Genomic DNA, 21595 nt, shown 5'->3' with positions numbered 1-21595 from the left:
GCAGTTTTACGGGATGTTAGGTAACCCATTGTTTCTTGGCTGTTACTGGTAGCTGCCTGGAGCAACTGCTCAGAGCTAAGAAATAGTCCCTCCTAAAATGATGTGGTGTCATTTTCTAAACTTCAGTTTCTGTACGGATTAAACAAAGACGATTTAACGTTAAAGTTGACTGCAGAGCATTAGAAGTGCATCGAGGCAGCAGACTCTTTTTTGAAATTGGGAAATTGGTCGAAAGCAGCCAGCTACAGCAGTACAATGCTGCTTTCATGTGAATGCATCAGTCCAATTATATAATAAATAATAATATTATACTGTCAGAAGCCCTGGGTAAAGGATCAGAATACTTCCACCAGTGATTAGGATGAATATATATTATCTCAACAGCTTTTGGTCTGGCCTAAATGCCGCTTCATGAGATATTCCACTCTTTGAATAATAAAATTCAGAGGAAAAAAAAAAGAACACTTGCATTTTTCTAATTTCCAGCATTAAATAAAGAGTAAATAAAAAAAAAAAAAAATTGCTATCAGCCTCCAGAAGCACATGCTGGCTGAACCCTGGAAGGCCTGTAGCTGAAGATCCATCACCAAAGCCTCACATGGGAGACAAATTACTCGGAGCAAACATCCCCGCCACAAACCATAATAACAGCTTTGCCTTCCAGAGATGTATAGTGGGAAAAACTGCAGCCTTTCATGTGTCTAAATCTCACGTTCAAACAGACATCTGTCATCTGCGCCTGCTTTCTTCTCTCTTGACTCATAAAATGTTTCCACTAAATCTGCACCGAAGTTTCAAATCATACATTGTGTGAAACAGAACAATGGAAGCAGTTTGATTGGTAGCTTCAGTCATTCAGTGGCGAATGGGCGATCGGCTCCTCTCAGCCTGCTAACGAGAGGAAGAGACGGATCCCTCCCTCTGGCACTGCACCCATGGGAAAAGAGGGCATGCGGCTTAGGTATAAAACTCTCGTATTATTAAATTGGCAAGCTGCAAACAGTAATCGGATCAGCAGCAGTTTGATCTTCTCCTACAAAGGAGAAAGGTTTTTACATACACGTACACAAATCATAAGAGTGTTGGTCTAATCTGTCTCTGGTCTTCTTAAGCTCAGACTCTCAAAACTGTCACTTGTATGTAACAGTTTCTGAAGGATCACCGACGAGATGTGTACATTATCGGTGTCGCACGGCGTTTTTGTTCACTAAAAGAAAACTTCAGTTCAGCCAGAAGTCTGCAGCGAGAGCTGAACCTGGTTAGAATCACTGTCTCCAGCTCGTCTGTAGTCCCTCTGAATCCGCGATCCTCCGAACATACCACTCTGTCACATCTGTGAGCAACTTTGCGCGAATGGCAGTTGTTGTGTGCGAGTGGTTTTCCCTGCCGCTTATCCTTCCATAACATTTGCTATTGCAATCGTGTCCGTTCCCGTGCCAGCAGCGGCAGCATAATAAATACAGCGTGTTTTAAGTGTATGCGATCAGCATTTCAATATACACCCCGAGCAGAGGCCAAGTTCTCGGCCTCACACGGAGAGAGACAGTTTGGGACAGAGACGTGGGAACAGTTTGGACACTCATTTTTAAGCTCCTGTTTTTTATACTGATTTAACAAACGACACATAACCCGTTAATTAGTGAGCTCTACAGGTGCTGGTAGGTGGATTTTATTACCGCAGGATGCAGCCGGGATCGCTGTTTCCACCTGTTTCCAGTCTTTGTGCTGTGCTAAGCTAACCGGCTGCATTTCAATACCATTAGAAGATAAGTCGTGTCTTATCAATTGGAAGTACGAAGTCAGTTTCACGACTGGAAGTACAACTCTGTGTAACTCATTTCAGTATGTTTTTTTTTTTTTTTTTTTTTTGCATATATGTATGATGTGGCAACAGATGAGAGATTACGAGAACACAAACATCCAACTGCAGATTACATCCGCCGCTGGCCGACCACCTGCCTGTGTGCCGTGGTGAAATGTGACTGGAGGCCGTTGCTGTGGCTGATTATCTACCGCTGATAAATGATCCAAATATCATCATGTCGAAACGCCACCATGTCCTGTTTACAAAACATAAAACACCCACATGACTTGGGTCTGTCTCAGTTTGAGTTATACTTGAGAAGAAATGGAGCTTCTCTGCCCTGTTTTTTTTTTTTTTTTTTCACCTCAGGGAGAAAACCAAAGGTTTTTCTGCATTTTCTACAACAGGATATTCTGCATTTGATGCTGTCAGTACATCAGTACATGTTTACATGTTTACACAAATACCAAAAATCTGGAAACTAGTTGACCACAAAGAGATGCACAACGAGATGACACAAAAATGACAACGGAGACGCAAAAAAAGATGCAAAACGATCAAAAAGAAACATAAAACGAAGACAAAGACACACAAAACGACTACAAGGTGACACAAAAGGACTAAAAAGAGACATTACATGACGAAAGAGACACAAAACAACCACAGAGAGATAAAGAATGATCACACAGAGATGTCAAACAATTACAAAGACACACAAAATGACTGCAACATGACGCAAAATGACGAAAAAGGAACGCCAATGGACCACAAAGAGTCTCTTTCAGTCTGGAGGTCTTGCCTGTCTTGAGCATTACGTGATAACGTGGATCATTTGTTTAACTTTTCAAACTTGACATCTTTCGGGAGTTCAATAGTTTGAATTTACACTCACAAAAAAAATAACTTTAGGATTTATATTTATTTATATTTGATTATGTTTCAATAAATAAGAGCATCTTTCAAACACCGGACATCGAGGATTCACAGGTCTTTACAGTGACGTCACTTAAGCTTTGTCTAAAGGTGGGATGACAGGAAAACACTCTTGTGAGTCAGTTAACAGTTTTCTACCCCGCTGATTAAAACACAAACACCTGGGTGTGCTTTCTGCCACCTCCCATCAGTGCTCCGAGTGGAATATGTGAAATTTCACGACACTGTAAAAATCACCCTCTTTGTGTTTGTTTGACTCAAAAACAAAGCAGCAGGTCTGACGGTCGGTGGAATGGAAATCCCCAGAGTGGGATGTGGTGGTGGTGGGGGGGGGGGGGTCTGAGTAGATCTGGCGAAGTATGGATGGCTGCCACAGAGGGACATTCCTAAGAGTGCAGGGGGATTACAGAGACGCTGGCCCCTTGCACATTGTCTTCATAACTTTCCTTTGCTATATCAGTCAGTCTCCAATTAACAGCCCGCATTGTCCGCAGGATTACAGTAGGAGCGGCGGGACAAGTCCCAGCGGCCCACAGAGCGATCCCGCAGCAACTGGCACAGGCCTTAATCCTGCTCAACGTGTGCTCTGGGGGCTCTAAAGTGGGAGTCCGCTATAATCCAGGTATCACATATCTCTGCTGTAGAAGGACTTGAACTTTGTGGTAAGTACCACTTGAGTGAAGGACTTGAGGAATTTGGAGGAGCAGCATTTCTGCTTCGAGCTGACCCGGAGGGTTTGTTTTTTTTTGTTTTTTTTCTGAGTTGGAAGATATACTGCAGGAAATGAGGGATTTTCACATTAAGCGCTGTATTTGTAAGGCAAATTTAATTCATGCTGCCAGGCTCTGTACAAAATTCTCTGACATCTGGGATTATTTACAATACTTATTTAATTTCTTTGAATTTCTTTTTTATCTAACTTTTCGCATCTAACTCTCCTCTGTGGCCTAATGACTAAACAAGACGTAACTTTCAGGATTACCCTCTTTGTTTTAATATGTGTCATCCCGTGATATACGAGATTAAGTTAACTTTACTTCAACACCCCCATTTATCATAAAGGCCTTTTAAAAGATTTACAGATAATAAAAAAGGTCAAACAGTTTGAACATTCAAAATGAAAAACAGCGTGACTAAAATTATGATGTAATCCTACCCCTACATTAATAACGGGGATTTAAACTGTCAGACAACTGTCGGTCTTTATTGTCCTTTGTACAGCAGCATAAAATTTATGATATTATATGAAGGTAATTTGCATTAAAGTAGAAGAACCGAGTTGCGGTGCTTTGCACAAATGCAAATCAGGATTCGAATGAAGGCGCACAACCTCAGAAAGTGATAACTCTTAACTTCGCAGTAACCTTATGAGGAGGAGATTCTGGGACTTATCACTGAGGCACACATTTAGGCGAAGGACAGCAGGTGTAAATGAGTCAAATTAAAGTTTTAGATTATCTTATAATTTTTCTTTTTCTTTTTTTTTTTTAACCAAAACCACTTAAAGGCATTTGAACATGGCTGTGTCTGACTGGCTCATGGACAAATGTCTTCACGCAGAAGACTTAAGATATCTTTAAAAGAACAGGAAGGAAAGGGGAAGAGCTTTGGGAAAGCCGTGAAGCATCTCAGTGAGCAGGAGGCTCTGGGTGCGTGTGGACTAAGGAGTGGAGTGTGGTGAGGAGAGGGATCACCAGACAGCGCTGTAAATTCTTCGCCGCGGTACGTGCTCCCTCTGACTGGTCCGGGGGGATGTGTACAAAGGAGGAGGTGAGATGTGAATAACGTGAGCGCCGACTCCCAGGACACAGCTGCCTCCCTCTGATCCCGGCCACAAAAGAGACAAACCCCGGCGCCCTGTTTCCTTGACTCCCTTTAACTCGTAAGCAACAAAGAAGCACGACTCCCTCCAGGAACGGGACACAAAGGTGCTCAAGCCCCGCGTTTGCAGTCGCTGTTCATCCGCCTCATCCATCCTGCAATGACGAGGTTTGCATGTTGAGAAAGGCGAGGTAACACTGAACACTATGAGCAGTGAAAGGGATGTAAATCTCTCAGATGATTTCATTTAAATAAGGGTTTGAGGCTTAAAGAGGTGCAATTATGCAATATTTCACACACACACACACAAAAAAAATCAAAAGGTTATAGAAAGGTCCAGAAAATAAATAAAAATCCATGAACCAGAACTTTGTTTTGTCTTCTTGCTTCTCCCATTAATCATCTCACAAACCCCTCTTCTCTGAATAAAACACACAATCACTGTGAAAAAAGTCTCTTTTTCACATATTTGACCATAAAAGTACATATTTATCGTCTATACTTTTTAGTACTGCAAAGCAACCATCAAGCTTTTTAGAAAAGTCTTCCTCCTCTCTCCTGTCATCTGTGTGCTTCATTACGATGAAAAGCAACATCCTTGAGACAGGTAGTCCATCACGGTGATCGTGACATGTCAAACTATCCTTACTGGAAAGTGGTGATACAGTTGTGAGGAGGCACTGTTTTGAAACTTCCATCACGTCGGTGTGTTCAAGCCTTTTTTTTAATGCAAGAAATAACAAAAATTCACATCATACATACATCAACTGCCATGTAAAGTTGTTGTTTTCCAGATTTCATCATTATTAATATTATGATGATGATGATGATTTTTCTTATATATACAGATTACATATGTTGGAGGATCTTTGAATGCACCAATGAGGAGGATTTCCAAAAACACTCCCTGCCTTGTAACTAAAAGATAAAGTCAATTTAATGTCCACCATAAGTCTGTGCAGTGGGATTTTCATACGGTACTATATGTAGCCAGAAAGGCAGGGAAACAATATCAATATTTATGTTATGTTTTGTCAGTAATGTGGCATAGAAATAATTTGTATTTGCTAAATCCTGCACAAACACTGGTTTATGTTCTGCTATATTATATCCAGGGGGTCGTTCAATATGAGAAGTGCATTTGTAAAAAGAGTATGAACCTACACGATCTCTACGAGAGGGGTCGAGATGCTGGCTGCCCTGCGATTTAGGCTGATAAAACGGGTGCATTTTTAAATGGAAGTCTGGCCTTGTGCAGCTCCAACTCTCTCGTGTGTCCCCTGGCCTCACGACGGCCAGGGGACACAGGCCAGGGGACAGAGTCAGAAAGAGAGCCGTGGTCTAACCACCTGGCAGAGAGCCCAGCCAGACTCAGGAAGTGTCCTTGGAGGGAGGGGGGGGGGTCAAAGGGTGCAGGCACCCCCCCCCCGGTCATTCAGCTCATCACCTCAAAGCATTAGTAATGCATTCCTCCAGTCAAGCAAGAAGCAGGGTAATTCAATTTCCCCCGACAGTGAGACCGTGTGAAATTTCATTTGCATCTCTGGGCCTGTGTGTAAGATGAGTTGTAAAAACCTCTCCGCGTCCGTCATGCTTTGTTTGTTTACTGCTTTGTTTAGTTCGGCCCCCACAATCAACAGCGGGGAGCCCAGGAGAAGATGTAATCTCTACATTCATCTTTTTCATCTTTAGAGACAGAAAATACCTCAAACAATTAGACAAAAAGTAGTGAATACCCTTTTTTTGTAGTCTGCGTTTGTAGCTTATACTGGAAAGACACATTTTGAAGAAAAAAATGAAAGTTCGGTGAAACATTTATAGGCCAAATAATGAAAAACAGTAAAGCCTGGTCCAAATTTGTGAAGATAAAAACAGAAGATCCTCTCCCTCTCTGGCCCTAGTCTCCCTCATGAGAAGTCAGTGTTTGGGGAGACAGCAGCTGGCTGGCGGTACGGAGGAAGTTGACAAAACCAGACTGCTGGCCCGCTGCTGACCCTGACCTCTCGCCTGCTGTCAGCCCAGAGAGGTCAGAAACACAAAACTGTCGTTCTGCTCCGCTCAGAGTGATCTGCATGCAAGCCTGCGGTCTGTCACTGCACTGCAACAGAAATAAATACCAACATTTGCATGTTACCCCTGGGAGAAATACCACTACTACTTTCTCCAGACATCCCGCACATTCTATATAAAAGATAGACAACATCATTCTTCTGAAAGTTGGAACAAGTACTCACAGTAATTTATAGGTTAACTGGATTGACCTCACTAAAAATACAGAAAAAGACTCATATCTACCTTTTTTATCTTTAAACGTGAAATAACAGATTTTTTTGGCCACTTTAAACAGCTGAAACAAGTTGTGAACACACCACTGACGTATCATCCCTTTTTAAGTTGATATGTTGAAATTGTTAGCAAACTGTTGCTTATTTACACGTCCAGCAGTTATGGAGCAACATTGTCACTCATTTGAAGTCATGTTTGTGTCCACATGATTAATGCAATTCAAATATTCATGCTCTTTTAGCTCTGTTTTTTGGTCTCCACCAACTCGTGAGGGAAACATCTGGCTCCTTAGCAGCTAAAGGCTCCGACATGTTCACCAGCTGGTCGCTAACTGTGTTGCTATGCTGCTTGGTGCTGAGCAGGTATTGTACAGTGGGTTTTTTAGAGGTTTTGACTCTGAAGACAACTGCCTGTGAAAACAATGCTTAGAACAGTGAGAGTGAACCAACAGTAAAGTACAGAATGCGGCCACTTTAAAACCTTTCTTAGTAAACTTCCCGTTAACCTTTGTAAAATGCTTTCTCCTGTTTCTAACAGCGATCAGACCAAATCATCCGCATGGATAAACTTCAGTTTCCCCAGAGTCTGTTCAGAACTTGGTAAAAGTGAGTTTTCATGCTGTTCACCCTTAATAATTTACCAGATAAACATCTGGAAACACTGCCTTCATATGAGGCATTCAGAAAATGTTTCACGAGGAATGTAATTGTTTTAAGTACTAAAGTTTTCTCTCTCACGTCTCCCAGGTCCTGTTTTGTTGTAAATTAAAGATGTGTGATACATACAAACCTCATACTCAGTGTTTTGGCGGGGTTCACCAATTTCGTACCTCTTTCAATGGCATACTGGCCCGAGTATGATACATACATCAGTTTACACCAGTACTGATGGTGAGGCCTAGAATTTTTTACCAAGAGTATATATTTATTAACGTTTATATCACATTTTTGTCAGCACATCCCAGCTGTATATAATAATTCCCAATATTATTAATAATTAATCCTTAAACACTACCTGGATAAACGTCAGAAAATAGATGGATGAATGGATGGCTGGATCGACCAATTAAAAAATAACTCATTTAACATTTTATAACTGATGTTACTGCCTAAAGCAGGCTAGAAAAAATATTTAAAACCTTTGTAAATGAATAGAAGACTTCTTAATAGCTTCTAAGATTCTAAGCTTTTTTGAAGAAGAAGAAACTGAGATCAGTGATTATCAAGATTTTTCAACACCTGCAGATACCCTGTACACTATAAAGTTAAAAAGACACTAAAGCCAACATTAAAATCCCATGGGCAGCATGGGAGGCAATGTGCTTGACATCATACTGTATAAACTTAATAGAAAATAATGACCATTTGTTGGTATGTGGTAAAACCTTTTTTGTGTATAATTTTACTATAGTCACATATTTTAGCTGTTATAATTTTATATTTTGTATTACTTCACTCATTTGCTGTTAAAAACACAATAAAAGTAGCGTTGAAAAAAGAAAAAAACCCACTAATACCTAAGTAGTAATTGAGGGTGCAGTGAAGTTTTGCTGCTACCTAGTGTCTGGTCCTGGTCAGGATGTTAAGACGCGTCAGCTTCCCTATAACAAAGAAATCAAATGAGCTGGTGCACTACAGTTAAGGTTTGTTTAATTTTAAAACACAGCAGTCAAGCCCAATATAACCACAGGATTTACATGTACACATTTTAGAAATTGCAGAAATGATGTATAAAATAATAATAATAAAATAAAAAAAAAAACTGATTACATCTAAAGTATTTTTTTTTTTCCAGGAAAAAAAAAAAAAAAAAAACTCAGTGAAAAATTAAAATATATTTACCATATTCACATTAATGAACACACATTGTACTTTCTACGGATTCTAAAATGAAATTTAAAAAAAAAAAAAAAAAAAAAAATCAATCTACGAGCAAATCAAATAGAAAAATGTTTAAAAATGTGAAATAAGCGTTTTAAGAAATTAAAAATGAAATGTCAATTTCAGCATTTTTTTTTCCTTTTTCTTCATTTTGTAAATGTTTACAATCTGTACAACAGCTTTGCGTAACAAACAACAAAGAGAATATGACCACTACGAAAAACAGAGATTGCTTCAGTGTAATAATGTCTTACAGAGCATAAATGTTTTTGAAAAAGTCAGGCTAATTTTTCTCGTTTGATTGCAGGGGCAACCAGGCGCTGTCAACTTTACAAACGGGCCTAAAGTAAAGACATTTAAAAAGATATTCAGATAGTAAAAGTGTTGCGCTTAACTTAATGGCACAGTCTCAAAAGAATCACCTCTTGTACTGGTCACAGAGCACATCTAAGAGAAGCAAGCTGAAGCAGAAGAAGTACAAACATCTCATTCCACATTTGAAGGATCGTCATGCTTCAACAGAAACAGTTTATAAAGAGAGCAGAGTTATTACAATCCCCACAGCATCCACTCACCCTTATCTACTGTTGTTATAAATGCTAAAACACATTTGTGAGACACTGAATTGCCAATACATTAAGTTTTCTCTTGGAAATTCTCTGAGAAACTGTGATATGCATATTTTCACATGAACGTGCATTAAAACTTCTTTTGGGATAATCAGTGAGCGGCATTCCTAAATCTAAACTGCTGCATTTGCTAGGGAAGATCATTGCCGGACAGACTCAAGGATGTGTGTGTACGTGCACAATTCCCAGTTCTGTTGAGGGAGAAGCAGCTTTACAATTTAGCAGGTACATGAAGAGAATTACAAGCAGTCTGGTGAAGAGAGGGCCCTGCAAATGATCTTAAAAAGTCTGGAGTAATGTTGCAGAAGACATCACACTCCTCTGTATTCCAGTGCTTCAGCGTCATCTTCAATGGGCTGTAAAAAAAGTTTCTGCTTCCAGTAGTATAAAAACTTTTCTTCTTTGTCAAACTCATTATGGTTTATTTCCTTTTTTTAATGGATGATCATAATCATCATCATCATCCCAGCTGCATTTCCATCATGCAGCTCATCTGCACCTTATCAAATCCTCTGAGAGCATCAAGTTCACAGCTTCATAAAGTTACAGTCACTGCTGTGGAAAAGTGGCTTGTAAATGTATTTAAAAAATGCCACAGGGAATAACAGTGTCCCAAGAAGACAAAAAGGGTTCAATTTCAGAACTGTACGACGTGCAATACTGCAGGAAAACTGGTCCCAGACATCGGATTTAAGACGAAATGCAAAAAACAAGCTACTGTGCACGTGGGATAAACAGAATCTCAGTATTAACAGGAGAGGAATGCAAATATCGGACTGGCATTTTAAGTTCCACAAGCAGAAGGAAAACCTGAGCAACGGAGATGTTGCACTGTGAAATTAATCTATACTACGACGGTTTGATCTATGTTGAGTGTGTAATGTAAGAAACGATATCTGCTCCTCAGGTGGGAAGAAAACAGTTGATTCCTCCTGTATTTATGTGTAAGGCATTTCTCTCTCTGTGGTACAGTACTTTACAAAACTAAACAGCCAGTAGTCATCAGTGTTAGTCTATGAGCTCCTCCAGAGTCCTCAACACTGCAACGCCTCGTTAGATGTGACACCGTACATGTCATGGTGCTTTCATGTGTAAAGAATAAAAATTAAATTGGAGTGTAAAAGTCAGACCAGGTGCCGTCACATCAGAGTGGAAATAAATTCACAGCACCACTGATGATTCTAGCATCAGCTAAGGATTGTGGAAATTGGAGAAAAAGTATCTGCATAAGATCTGATGGGTGTCCTCGTGTTTTGCTTCAGCCGACCAGCAAAAGCGCATTTTGGTTTTCCATTTCAAGTTGAGTGAGACAGTTAATGGCGGAAGGGAGCAGGAGGTGGAGCGACTTTGAGGAAAATCATCTCGTAGGAAAAAGACTGACGGACTGACTGGATGAGTGACTGAATGTGACTCTGGAGCCGTCAATGCTGCAGACGGGACGAGTCCAGTGTTGTCTAGTGCGCTGGAGGGTTGTCAGGATCTGGTCGGCTGTTGGCCAGGTACTTTGCCCGCATGCTAGAGGTGTACTGTGGAAGAAAAACAGAACATGACAGAGGAAAACGTGAATCGTGATTTCACTCTTCATAGTTCAAAATGTGAGATACGAGTAGTACAGAAAGAGTAGAGCCCCTCCTGTCTTTTATAACATACAAAACAAATTTGAACTGACACTGAAATAAACAGCTTTTAAAGCTTTTTAAAAAATGTATCTGTTGGAATAGCAAACAGATTCAAAGGCTCAGTGCTTTGTTGAGTAAGAGGAAACCCCTTTTGGTAAATAAAACATCAAAAGCTGCAACGAAGGAACATACAAATATACAAATTGGACATGCATATCAAAGCGCTACAGAACACAATTCATTCAACAGATCAGAGAAAAACTACACCGATTACCTTTCAAACTAGTAACTCCAGAGCACTGGAATCTAAAGGGATCTTAAATGATTCAAATGCAGAAAGAACATCACACCGACAGCTAAAGAGGACAAGGACATCAGAGTACGGAATAACTATACACCAAATCTAATTGAAATTATTTCAACATTTTGCTGTTAACCTTCGTGCACATCTGCAGGGCCGGTCATTCATATACATTTAGGGTGCACCCATGCATTTGTTGAATACAGGCGACACAAGCACAAGAAGGTTGCATTTCAAACTCACGTGGAAAACACTATGTTGACTTTTTGACTGTGATACATTTTCTTATGTTATGATCACCCTTCAGAGCCATTTGGTCAGCCTGTTGAGGATGTTGAATGCTGAGAATATGGGCTCAATTCAACAACATGACTTACCTCAGATATTAAAGAAAAAGATGGCAGACATTTACCCGAACAACATGCTGATTCTCAACAGTGTGTATGTGTATAAAGAACAGGGGTTTTCAAAGTCTGACACTGTGAGCCTCCCCTCTGACAAAATCCAGACAACCGAGCCCCCACCGCCACAATTTTAAATTGAGTGTTTTGTCCACAGGTTTTCAACACAGAGCAAATATCTGCATCTGAATGGATAGAGGAGGGTTTCATTGAGTCATGGATAACAGTGACCCCCAGGGCAGGTCTACAGCCTCACATGTTCCTCCAAATACATCTGTTGTGCACGGGGGTGTAGGGGAACATGCAGCCTGGGGCCACAGGAAACAAACATCAGGTGGGACAACAGGTGGGACAAAAGTCAGGACAGCGATGGAGTGGGGGGTGGGAGTGGTGGTGGGGGGGGGTCCAGCAGCCCTAGCGGGACCTGAATAGAGGGTGAGTAGAGCTGGGAGTTTGGGAGGTGGTACAGAGGTAGGAACAGGCCAGCAGGTGGAGGAGGCAGGCATGTTTTGTACCTGTTAGCATAGCAGATGAGGTTACCAAAACGATCTTGAACTCTCCGAAGGCTTTAACTGCCAGCAGTGACCACTGTTACTGTCCGCGGCAGTCAAATACAACTGTGTGGATTCGCAGAAAAAACAAAACAAAAAAACAAACAAAAAAAACGACAAGAAGAGAGTATAGAGAAGATACACAAAGCAGCGTCTAGGTCCAAGCAGACACACAGACACCAGGGAGGGCAGGATGTCTGGTAGAGGTTCAGGCCAGGTGGTGGCGGGGCTTGAGGGAATAACTGAGGTTGGCTCGTAATACATTACAAGGTTTCTACATCTGCAAACTGTGTCAACAAGACTGCAAGTTCTTGCACACCATAAAATCTTACTGACAGTTGCACAGGATCAAAAACTCTGGACCTTGGAAAGAAAACGAAGAATCCCGCACACTGTCCATCACTTGAACTCACTTTGTTGATGAGGTTTCAGTCCTCAGACCTTCAGACAAAGTTCATATAGACAAACAGCAACAGGGAAAAAAGCCACCAATCTGAGGATGCCGGCAACATTCTTCAAATATAAAAACAAAAGTGATTCTGAATTCTTTTTCTGGGAAGGAGACTGTTGCCTATATATGTATGTATGGTGCTATTTGTCTAAACCACCAAAGCGTCATCAATAGAGTGCGACAAGTGATGGACAACGTGCAGGATTCTTCTTCTTTCCAATTTGTGTCAAGTAAGAGTCTGGTAAGTTAATATGCTTGCTTTTCTTATGGAGGTACAGCGACACACGGTAAAGATGAGGGTTCTATGTTGTCAAACAGGACGTTTCCACTGCTGGAACTTTCCCAGGGAACCAAGAACCTTTAGAGGAACTTAGGAACTAAACCTGCGTTTCGAAAGCTCCGGGTGTAAAAAAAAAAAAAAGTCCCTGCTCTGGGAGTAGTACTTTGTAGCGGTTCAGGAGCTTTTGGACCTGACCGTCGCTGATTGGTGAAACACAAGACACCGCAGCTGTTTCAATTTGTATACCGCTGGGTATTTCCTGATGTTTACTGATGTTAAAACAAAATCAGACTTTGTTCTCGAATTCCTTACTCGTTTCGAGTGGCAAGGGGGAATCAAAGTGAGTGAAGGAGAGAAATATAACAGTTTGTTGATAGTTTCATGGTGGTTATGTTCTAAAGCAGAAATAAACAGCCATCAAACATTCAACGGGTCGTCTACTGGGGAGACAGATGCTCTACAGTTTTTAATCCCCTTTTAATTCTATCATTAAATCCAAATCAAACATCAGAATCACGCAACAGTAAAGACAAAGATTAACATGACGACGCCCCCGTCACATAATTGGTTTTCATCTTTCGTTCTTCAGATGCAGTGGAACTGCAAACAGGAATGTGCAAAGTTGCTAGTTTAGTTCCTGAGATTAGTTCCTCTGGTTCCATAGTTTCTGGAATAGTTCCAGTAATATTTAGTTCATCAAAAACGGCAGATAGTCAGTCCCTCGCAAAAGGCAGCCAAATGACCCGGAGGTGCTCCTGCAGCTCTCACGTTTTTACAGGGAATGCGACACTTACCGAGGGGGGAGGAGACTCTCGTCCGATCAGAGGCGTGTTTTCACAGCGTGAATTCTGGAAGTTGGCGTTCTGTGCCCTGTTGAATTAAACACACTGTGAGATCAAACACAACAAGCACACAAGAACAGTGTGAATCCCTACCTCTGCTTTCCGGTGTGAAACAATATACTGTATACATGAAACTATCCAAGTCAGTTTTCAGCATACCAACACGGAGCCAGAAAACTGGGGGACCCCCCCTCCCCTCACTTTCCCCAACACTGGGCTTCACTCATGACGCAGACAGCTTTGGGTTTCACAGGAATCACAGCCGGAGAACAACAGCTGCATCTGCTGGCCACTGCGTGACTTTCTACTGGAGAACTGAGCTTCTCTCTGGGGACATATAAGCTGACTCCTGAGTACCTAAAGTATCTAATATCAGCCTCACTAAGCAGAACACAGCCTGTGTTGTGAAAATAAATTATCTGCCACTTCCGCCTTTCACTTAGTGCTGCATTCTATTCAAATTCACAGTAGTTTGAAGCAGTGATAACTTACATGTACTCTGTAACAGGTGCGTTGCTGACAGTGTGGGCGGCAGCAGGGATGGAGGTCTCGCTGCCGTAGCTGCTGCCACAGCTGTACAGGCTGGGCATGTGGACCCGATACAGGTTATCGTGATTTTGCCTTCCTCCATGGCTCAGAGACTCGTCCTCACTGTCCTCCTCGCTCCTGCAAACACAACACTTTTTACACCACCACCACCAGAGGGACCCCATGTCCTCACTGACAGATGACAAAGGAGCAGAAAAAATGCCACGTGGTCACGTTTTGATTTAATTTCATCCCTGCCTGAGGAAAAGAAAAGAAGATGAATTCGCTGCTGTTTGAAGGAGAGAAGAGGCGGTTTTCCATTGACCTTAAAAGGGACTGGCCAAAAGACTGTAAAAATAGACTTGTGTAATTGGTTCACTTTCTATGGGAAAATTACAAGCCCCAAGTTACAATAAATGTATTTGCTTAATGTCAAACAAAGACAGTAGCCTACTTTTCCAGAAATAATGTGATTCTACTTGCTTCTGTTCAAACAATGAGGCTCAATAGTGTATGTCAGATAACAATAATGGACAGAACAATGAAACTGAAAACATGGAGACTGTCTCCCTCTAGTGTTCACAGCACACAAAGGCTATTTCCTTCATATCTTATCCATGAGATCATACTGTATAATTATATTTAGTTCAGATTACAACATATTTTCTATGAAATATGCATGTCAGAAAAAAAGCAAATAACTCATTAATTAATAATACTGATGAAATGCCAGAAATGCTCAATGTTCAATATAAAACACTCAACTTCATGATTACTTGCCATGAAAAGTTATAATTCCATTACATCATTACAACAGTACAACAGAACAAGCTTAGCAGCAACCACTGAGAAAAACAGACTGGTAGCGTGCAAGCCTTTGCTTTATAACAGGAAGTTCCAGCTGAGATCAAACTGATCAACATGCCCCCCAATGGCAAGCAGAGATCAGTTAATTATGCGGTGCAGTTGAGCTGATGGCTGCGCCTGGGAAACCGCTTTCCTCGTAGCCATCCTGAAAACCTTATCTGGTGCCGATAGGACAAAGAAATCATTCTGATTTCACCCCTCTGCTGCTGAAAACGACACCAGCTCAGGCAGAGGTTATGATAGATTAAGGCCAGCTTGGTACAATTATGGGGGGATAACGGGAAGTAATCTATTTGAGGAAGCAGCTGGAGCTTTCTGGTCTTGTCCCAGTGGTTAACAGAGCCAGTCTTTGAACAGCAAACAAGCACTAGTCTTACACAATAATATCCATGTTTCTCTATCTGTGTAGAGTTTTTTTTCTGAATTACTTTGTCTGCTTCATTCACATGCCGTGTGAGCAGTGGGGGCTAGAAGAAATGCTCTAAAACCATAATTAATTGATAGGCTCATCCTCTTAAATTATTTCTCACTGTATAGTCCTGCACACAAAGTCAGCTTAAAAGCTTTTACGCAGGTTCCTACGTGGTTGCGAGTTGGAGGGGGTATACTGTAAGATTGCAGTGGATGTCCTACCTCTTGCCCCGCCAGGTGTGAGGCACGCTGCAAACAATCGAGCTGAACATGAGAGCAGTGACGAAAGAGAAGAGCACAAGGTAGATGAGGCCTTCCAGTCCATCATAACACAGACCTGTCATGGCCTGGACGTAGTCCTGTACCAAAGGGAGGCACAGATTTATTGTGGCATGTATAAACAGATCAGTGCCTAAAATTTATATCTAAAGCATTGTGACAAACATAAAAAGGAAAGAAACAAAAATGCATAAATAGTAAAAAGCTAGTGTTGCTGTTTTTTTAAATATGTCGGCATGTGGATTCAAGGGTCTTTAAAATGCGCAGTGATTTCTCATTTAAACTAGGTCAAACCAATGAGCTCACACTTGGCAAACTACAAGGAAGACAGTGCAGTTTTACCTAGGGTTTGGAAAGAAGCACTATGCTCCACATTATTATGCCTGAGAATCTCCATTCTGTATGCCCTGCACAGCAGAAACACATTTCGTATTGTACCGAAGATACTCTAATTTTCATGAATTAATAAGCTTTGGCATGATAAAAGGGGCAGAGGAGAGAGCAACAAGGAAGAGCTCCACTACGTGTGCACTTGAAAATTTGGAAACCACTGAGGGAAAATCTTCCAAAGCTCAGTGATCGCCAAGTACTTATCATTCAGCCAGTTTCATAAATGTTACTTTGCCAGCATCAATTGGACAAGACCTCGCATAAAGGAAGGCAAATTTTATCTATGGTGACAGGTGTATTCAGCTGCACAACCATAAAAGAGGGGTTGCTTTATACAGCTAAGCTGAACTACAAAGATGTCACAACAAATCAATCCCCATGGCCCTTTTCATCACACATGGAGTGACCCTACAGTCTTCTCTTATAAGTCTTCTCCTCCATGCTCACCATGTGCAGGCTGCGACAGTCCACCAGTGCAGTGAGCTGATGTAGGCTGATCTCTGTGGTGTTCAGTATCCCCTGGATCTCCTCCAAACTTCCCTGGAAATGAATGAGGAAAAAACACAAAATGTGCACTGTTGAAAAAGGCTTAACTTTTAATCCAACTTTGGCACCTTCATGTACTTGGATGCCATGACCAACCATAACAGACATTGGAAAACAAAATAAATTAGTACAATTTTCACTGTCTACATGCAACTGCAGTAAGTGGGAGTTTCCTACTCCTGCCTGTTAATGGATTTAACAGTCAAGAATAAGATAACATGAACAACTGTGAAAAGGAAGCAGGTGAAAATTTTTTAACAGTGATTAATTCACTGATTATCCATTCTACGCACATTCGTGAGGGTTGTGCCTTTCATCAATATACAACAGGACACAGCCGCTCCAGCTGAAAAAGCAGATTTTCATGTCTGATACATTTTAAAATTGACTGTCTCCCTTCTTCCTCCTGTTCTCAGTACAGTTTCAGCAGAAAATATGTCTGATTACCTGATAGAAACGTTTCCACAACCTCAGCACATTTCTCTGTGTGGGTATGTGAAGTGAAATATGCCTCTCTCTAGTCCCAGTGTCAGCTCTCATTTGTTTCCTCTGTCAACACAGTGTAAGGACCAGCGTTGGACAATACCAGAGTGTTGTATTGACAAGGGCCAGTGAAAGCCTAATGCAGCTAACTGGACATAATGCATGTCCCAGGTGGTTTTTATGTGGACAGGTGTGCTTCACCTCTCTAAAAGGTCGGTCGTTTGGTCCCATTCACTGGGGTATTCTGTCATCACAAATGGTACAATAGTACAGGACAGCAGGTGGCCCTGGGGTTAGGTGGGGGTGGGGTTGGTGTTAGAGATACCCTGTAATGCGTAATTTCCAGTAAAAAGTTGTCTCATGGGGCTGGAAACATACCTTAGTTTGTTTATACTCTCTGGTGGCAGAGCGTAGTAGTTCGGACACATCATCCTGCATCTCCACTAATGCTTTGTGGCTCCCGGAAAGTTTCTGAAATAAAGTGTGAATACTGTAGCAGCACAGCACATCTCAACAGTATTTCCATTTTTAATTACTACCAAGAACCTTCAGTTGCTGTCCCCCTTTTGGTATCAATTATAGGTCTAGTGAGCTGAAAGACCTACTTTCTGTATATATCCTTTTCTATACAGTCGTACTAACAATAGATGCCTGGACTTCAGCAGCACTCAAAAGTTTTGATTTATTCATGCTGCTTGAAAGATAAAGTGTGTGTGTGTGTATACTCTCTCTCTCTCTCTCTCACGTCTAACACATACTTTAAAGCAGGCGCATGCTATCAGCACAGACAAATAGGAAAAGCCGCTCTGCATCAGTTTTCCTGCTGTCAGAATGGGAAGTAGTGTACTATTGCATGGGGATAAAGTCCTTTCTTGAGGCAATGGGAGCGACTCAATGTGCCCACTTGAATTCTTACCAGTGAATATAATATAATATCTGCTGACATTTGAGTATTATGAGCATCATATTGATGTTCAGGCTATTAGCCAGACACAATCTAATAACTTTAAAAAACAAAAAGTGGTTTATTTTAACATGTTGAAAACTCAAACAGGCAGAAACAACTTTGGCAATACATGCAACAAACCTGCTGGAAGGGGTTGGTTTGTTCCAAACTGCAACTAAGGTAGTACTGCAGGATTTCTGTGAGTAAAAGGACAGTAGGCACAGATCAGAACATGTTAGCAAAGCCACATAAACTCACATGTAGAGCTGTACCTAGCAATGATTTTCATTACCAAATAATCTGCTCAATACTTTTTCAATTTACTTGCTTTGCCTATAGTCAATTCCCATCACAATTGCTCAGAGCCCAGCAACTTAAAAATTACTTGTTTTGTTCGAACAATAGTCCAAACCCCAAACAAATTCAACTTCATATCATATATGACAAACTGCACCAGTGGAGCTTCATGCTGCAGTCAATGGCTATATTTTATTTATAGTCCATCTTTTATATTTAGTCATACCTGCTCACTGTTATATCAGCTGTGAACACAACATTGACATATTTAAGTTGATTTGGTGAACTTGTTAACAAACAGTTGCTTATTTTTGCATCCAGCAATTACAGAGCAACATTATCATTCATTTGGAGCCACGCTTCTGTCCACCTGGCAAATTTAAGCCCGATATTCACTCTCTTTTCGCTCTGTTTTTGGTACTTATCAACTCCTGAGGGAAATATCTGTCCCTTTAGCTGCTAAATGCTCTGCTACGTTCACCAGCTAGTCGTTAAGTTTGTGTGTCTGCTGTTTGGTGCTGAGCCGTTAGTGTTCAGTGGGTTGTTAGAGCTTTTTACTCTGAAAACTGCTTCCTGCTGAGGTCGAAACTGACGTTACGTAAAACATAACAGGAAACTTGTGGTCGGAAAGCCAAACAGAGAGCAATAATTGTAGATCACTTATTGTCGCTTTAAGAAAACATAGTTATGTCTATTAATTCTGGTATCTCTTATTCACCTGCCCCGAGTCCCTGTTTCAGCTACTACTGTTTTGTTCTAGGAATGAGGCCAGGAGAAATGTTATTTTCTACATCTGTCTTGTCATGATCCCTGCTGCCCTGAGCTTCACTGCTGCTGTAACTGTGCACCTGCTGAGCTAATCCTGAGCGCTGAGGTGAAATGTTCCAAGAGACCAAAGTTCACCTGCTGTAATAGTAGGAATGAATTAAAGTGTTTTCCCCCTTGATGCAGTAACACTTCAGCGACAACAAAACACACAACCAGTGAGAGGCTTAAGTGTAACCCTTCTTACTGCACCCAGCCTCCTGCAAAACACCACAGAGAGCAGATACATCATCTCTGGGGATATTGTTAAATTTACAACATGACAAAACTTGTACGTTGCTCACAGTACATCATAAACCAAAGCAAAGTTTTGGACTTTCACATGTTATTAATACCCAATTTAATTATTTCTTGTAAACCACAGCAGTGGAGTAGGAGTCGATGAGAAATCCTTTATAAGCGAGCGTGCGACTCAAAAGCTACAGCAATGTCCACAAATACGAGCTGTGAGAACACCACCACCGACATAACACATGGTGTGAGTGACGTCCACAGACACTGCTGTGTCAGGAGCTTCTTTCCCACGCAGCTGAGCATGAGATGAGAATTTCCGGTGCAGAAAAGTACATATGAAGCAAGCTTCTGTCGATCCAGCTCTCATACATACACCCACACATGTTAATGTCAGGAAGAACAGATTTCCTGGAGTCCGACTTTTAGTAATGGATGGAAATACTGATGCCTCATCATAGGGCTGGGGTTAGTTTTTGGGCAATTCTATTACTTCTTTTGCCACTGCTCCATGTAACAGAAGATTAGGAATTTATTCAGCTCATGACTCACATGTGCTGTAATAGTGATGAAATTTCAGAATAAAAATTCAGCGACAATGCACTGGACAAGGCAGATTGCTCTGTTTCACAATCAGAATGATTATCCGTGAGCCCCAGCGTCGGTCGCATGGGAGCTTGCTTACTGGATAGAGATTTGGCAGCACGTTATTCCAGCAACTTGAAAATTTTGGCAGGGTTAGGGAGTCAAAACAAATCTGGTTCCGGTCCCTGGAGCTTCACATGAAATGCTCTCTGTGTATTTTATCATAGGTTTTTGAAGCATGAGGAACTGCTGGTCTACCAGATGTCAACCAAATTGAACAAGCAAATGTTCTAAAGAGAGAATGTCCTCTGAATAAATGCAAAAATATAGTTGTTTTAAGTACTGACAGAGTTATTCAGGTTTGCATATTTTGACTTAAAGCCCTCCACTTAGAAAAAAAATGGCAGCTTATGTTTGTAACTACTGTTGCAATTATAAAGTATTTCACAAACGAAACCAGCGGAATACCAGAGAAACTCTCACTCTCTGTTTGGATTAAGACCATGTGTCTTCTATAATTACACAATGAAGAGAAAGCAGAGGGATGAAAAATAACAGTAAGGGCTGTTTAAATGATGCATGTTCAAGAAAATACAGCAGCCATCCAGGGGAGGGAGGTAATAAATCCACTGTAGTAATAACACACTTTGTGCTATCAAGAGATTATTCTAGTGCAATTCCAGACAGACAAGAACTTGAAAAGGAAAATATATAAGGACTAAGTAAGAGGTTATCTTTCCAAGGCCAACATTAAAAAAGTAAAATTAACCGATATATGATGATAATATATTGGGGGTCGTAATCAACTGGTACAGATTTTTTTCGGAGACTTATTTCATTCATTGAAATAAATAAAGATTTCTTTGAACTGCTGAATAATCAACATGTGTTTCCAGAGGGAAAATAGAAAAAAGGGAGAGACCCCAGAAGGGAAAGTCCCCATACTGCATGAATCAGCCCTGGGGCAAAGTACAGTTTCACAGTTGCAGAATTATACAATCCAGTGCATAGAATAAATTGGTGCTTATGGATACATGAACCATACAGCACAACATTTACAGTTGATGCCCGGACCTCTGCCTAAAAGCTTGGATTCTGTATTCAGCCATCACCATATTTTAGCAGAGGACTGGAGCAAAAGACAAATTCTGAAGCTATTGCTCAAAAAGGACAACAAGGAGACATAGAGTTCCTGTGTTTTTATTTTCTAAGTACCATCTTCTCATTGGCTTTTTCCAAGAACTGAAGAGGGATGCAGGAAATATATTGTCTCTGATCCTCTGCTCCACTGCTATCATCTCATTCATACAGTCTGCTTCACACACAAAAACCCATGGCACAATTTTCTCTGATTCACACATCCCATCATGGGACAGATTGGGCAATTACTAAAACAAGACGCTACAGAG

General features: G+C 41.0%; 1 protein-coding gene across 2 annotated transcripts in view; it reads right to left on the bottom strand.

Annotated features, from left to right (window-relative positions):
• Window positions 1-9789: 9789 nt before the first annotated feature.
• Window positions 9790-21595, bottom strand: part of ttyh3a (tweety family member 3a) — a 22666-nt gene continuing 10860 nt past the window's right edge. For both annotated transcript variants that reach the window (XM_040154275.1, XM_040154266.1), the window contains exons 9-15: window positions 18390-18445; window positions 17681-17773; window positions 16721-16813; window positions 15827-15963; window positions 14291-14464; window positions 13751-13826; window positions 9790-10879 (exon numbers count right to left, since the gene is read on the bottom strand). In XM_040154275.1, coding sequence (XP_040010209.1) covers window positions 10808-10879; window positions 13751-13826; window positions 14291-14464; window positions 15827-15963; window positions 16721-16813; window positions 17681-17773; window positions 18390-18445 — 701 coding nt within the window. In that variant the 3' untranslated portion in view covers window positions 9790-10807. The remainder of the gene's footprint in view (window positions 10880-13750; window positions 13827-14290; window positions 14465-15826; window positions 15964-16720; window positions 16814-17680; window positions 17774-18389; window positions 18446-21595) is intronic.

Source organism: Xiphias gladius, chromosome 3 (genome assembly GCF_016859285.1).
Source record: "Xiphias gladius isolate SHS-SW01 ecotype Sanya breed wild chromosome 3, ASM1685928v1, whole genome shotgun sequence".
Classification (NCBI taxonomy): Eukaryota; Metazoa; Chordata; class Actinopteri; order Istiophoriformes; family Xiphiidae; genus Xiphias; species Xiphias gladius.
This window is presented reverse-complemented; position numbering and strand designations above follow the sequence as displayed.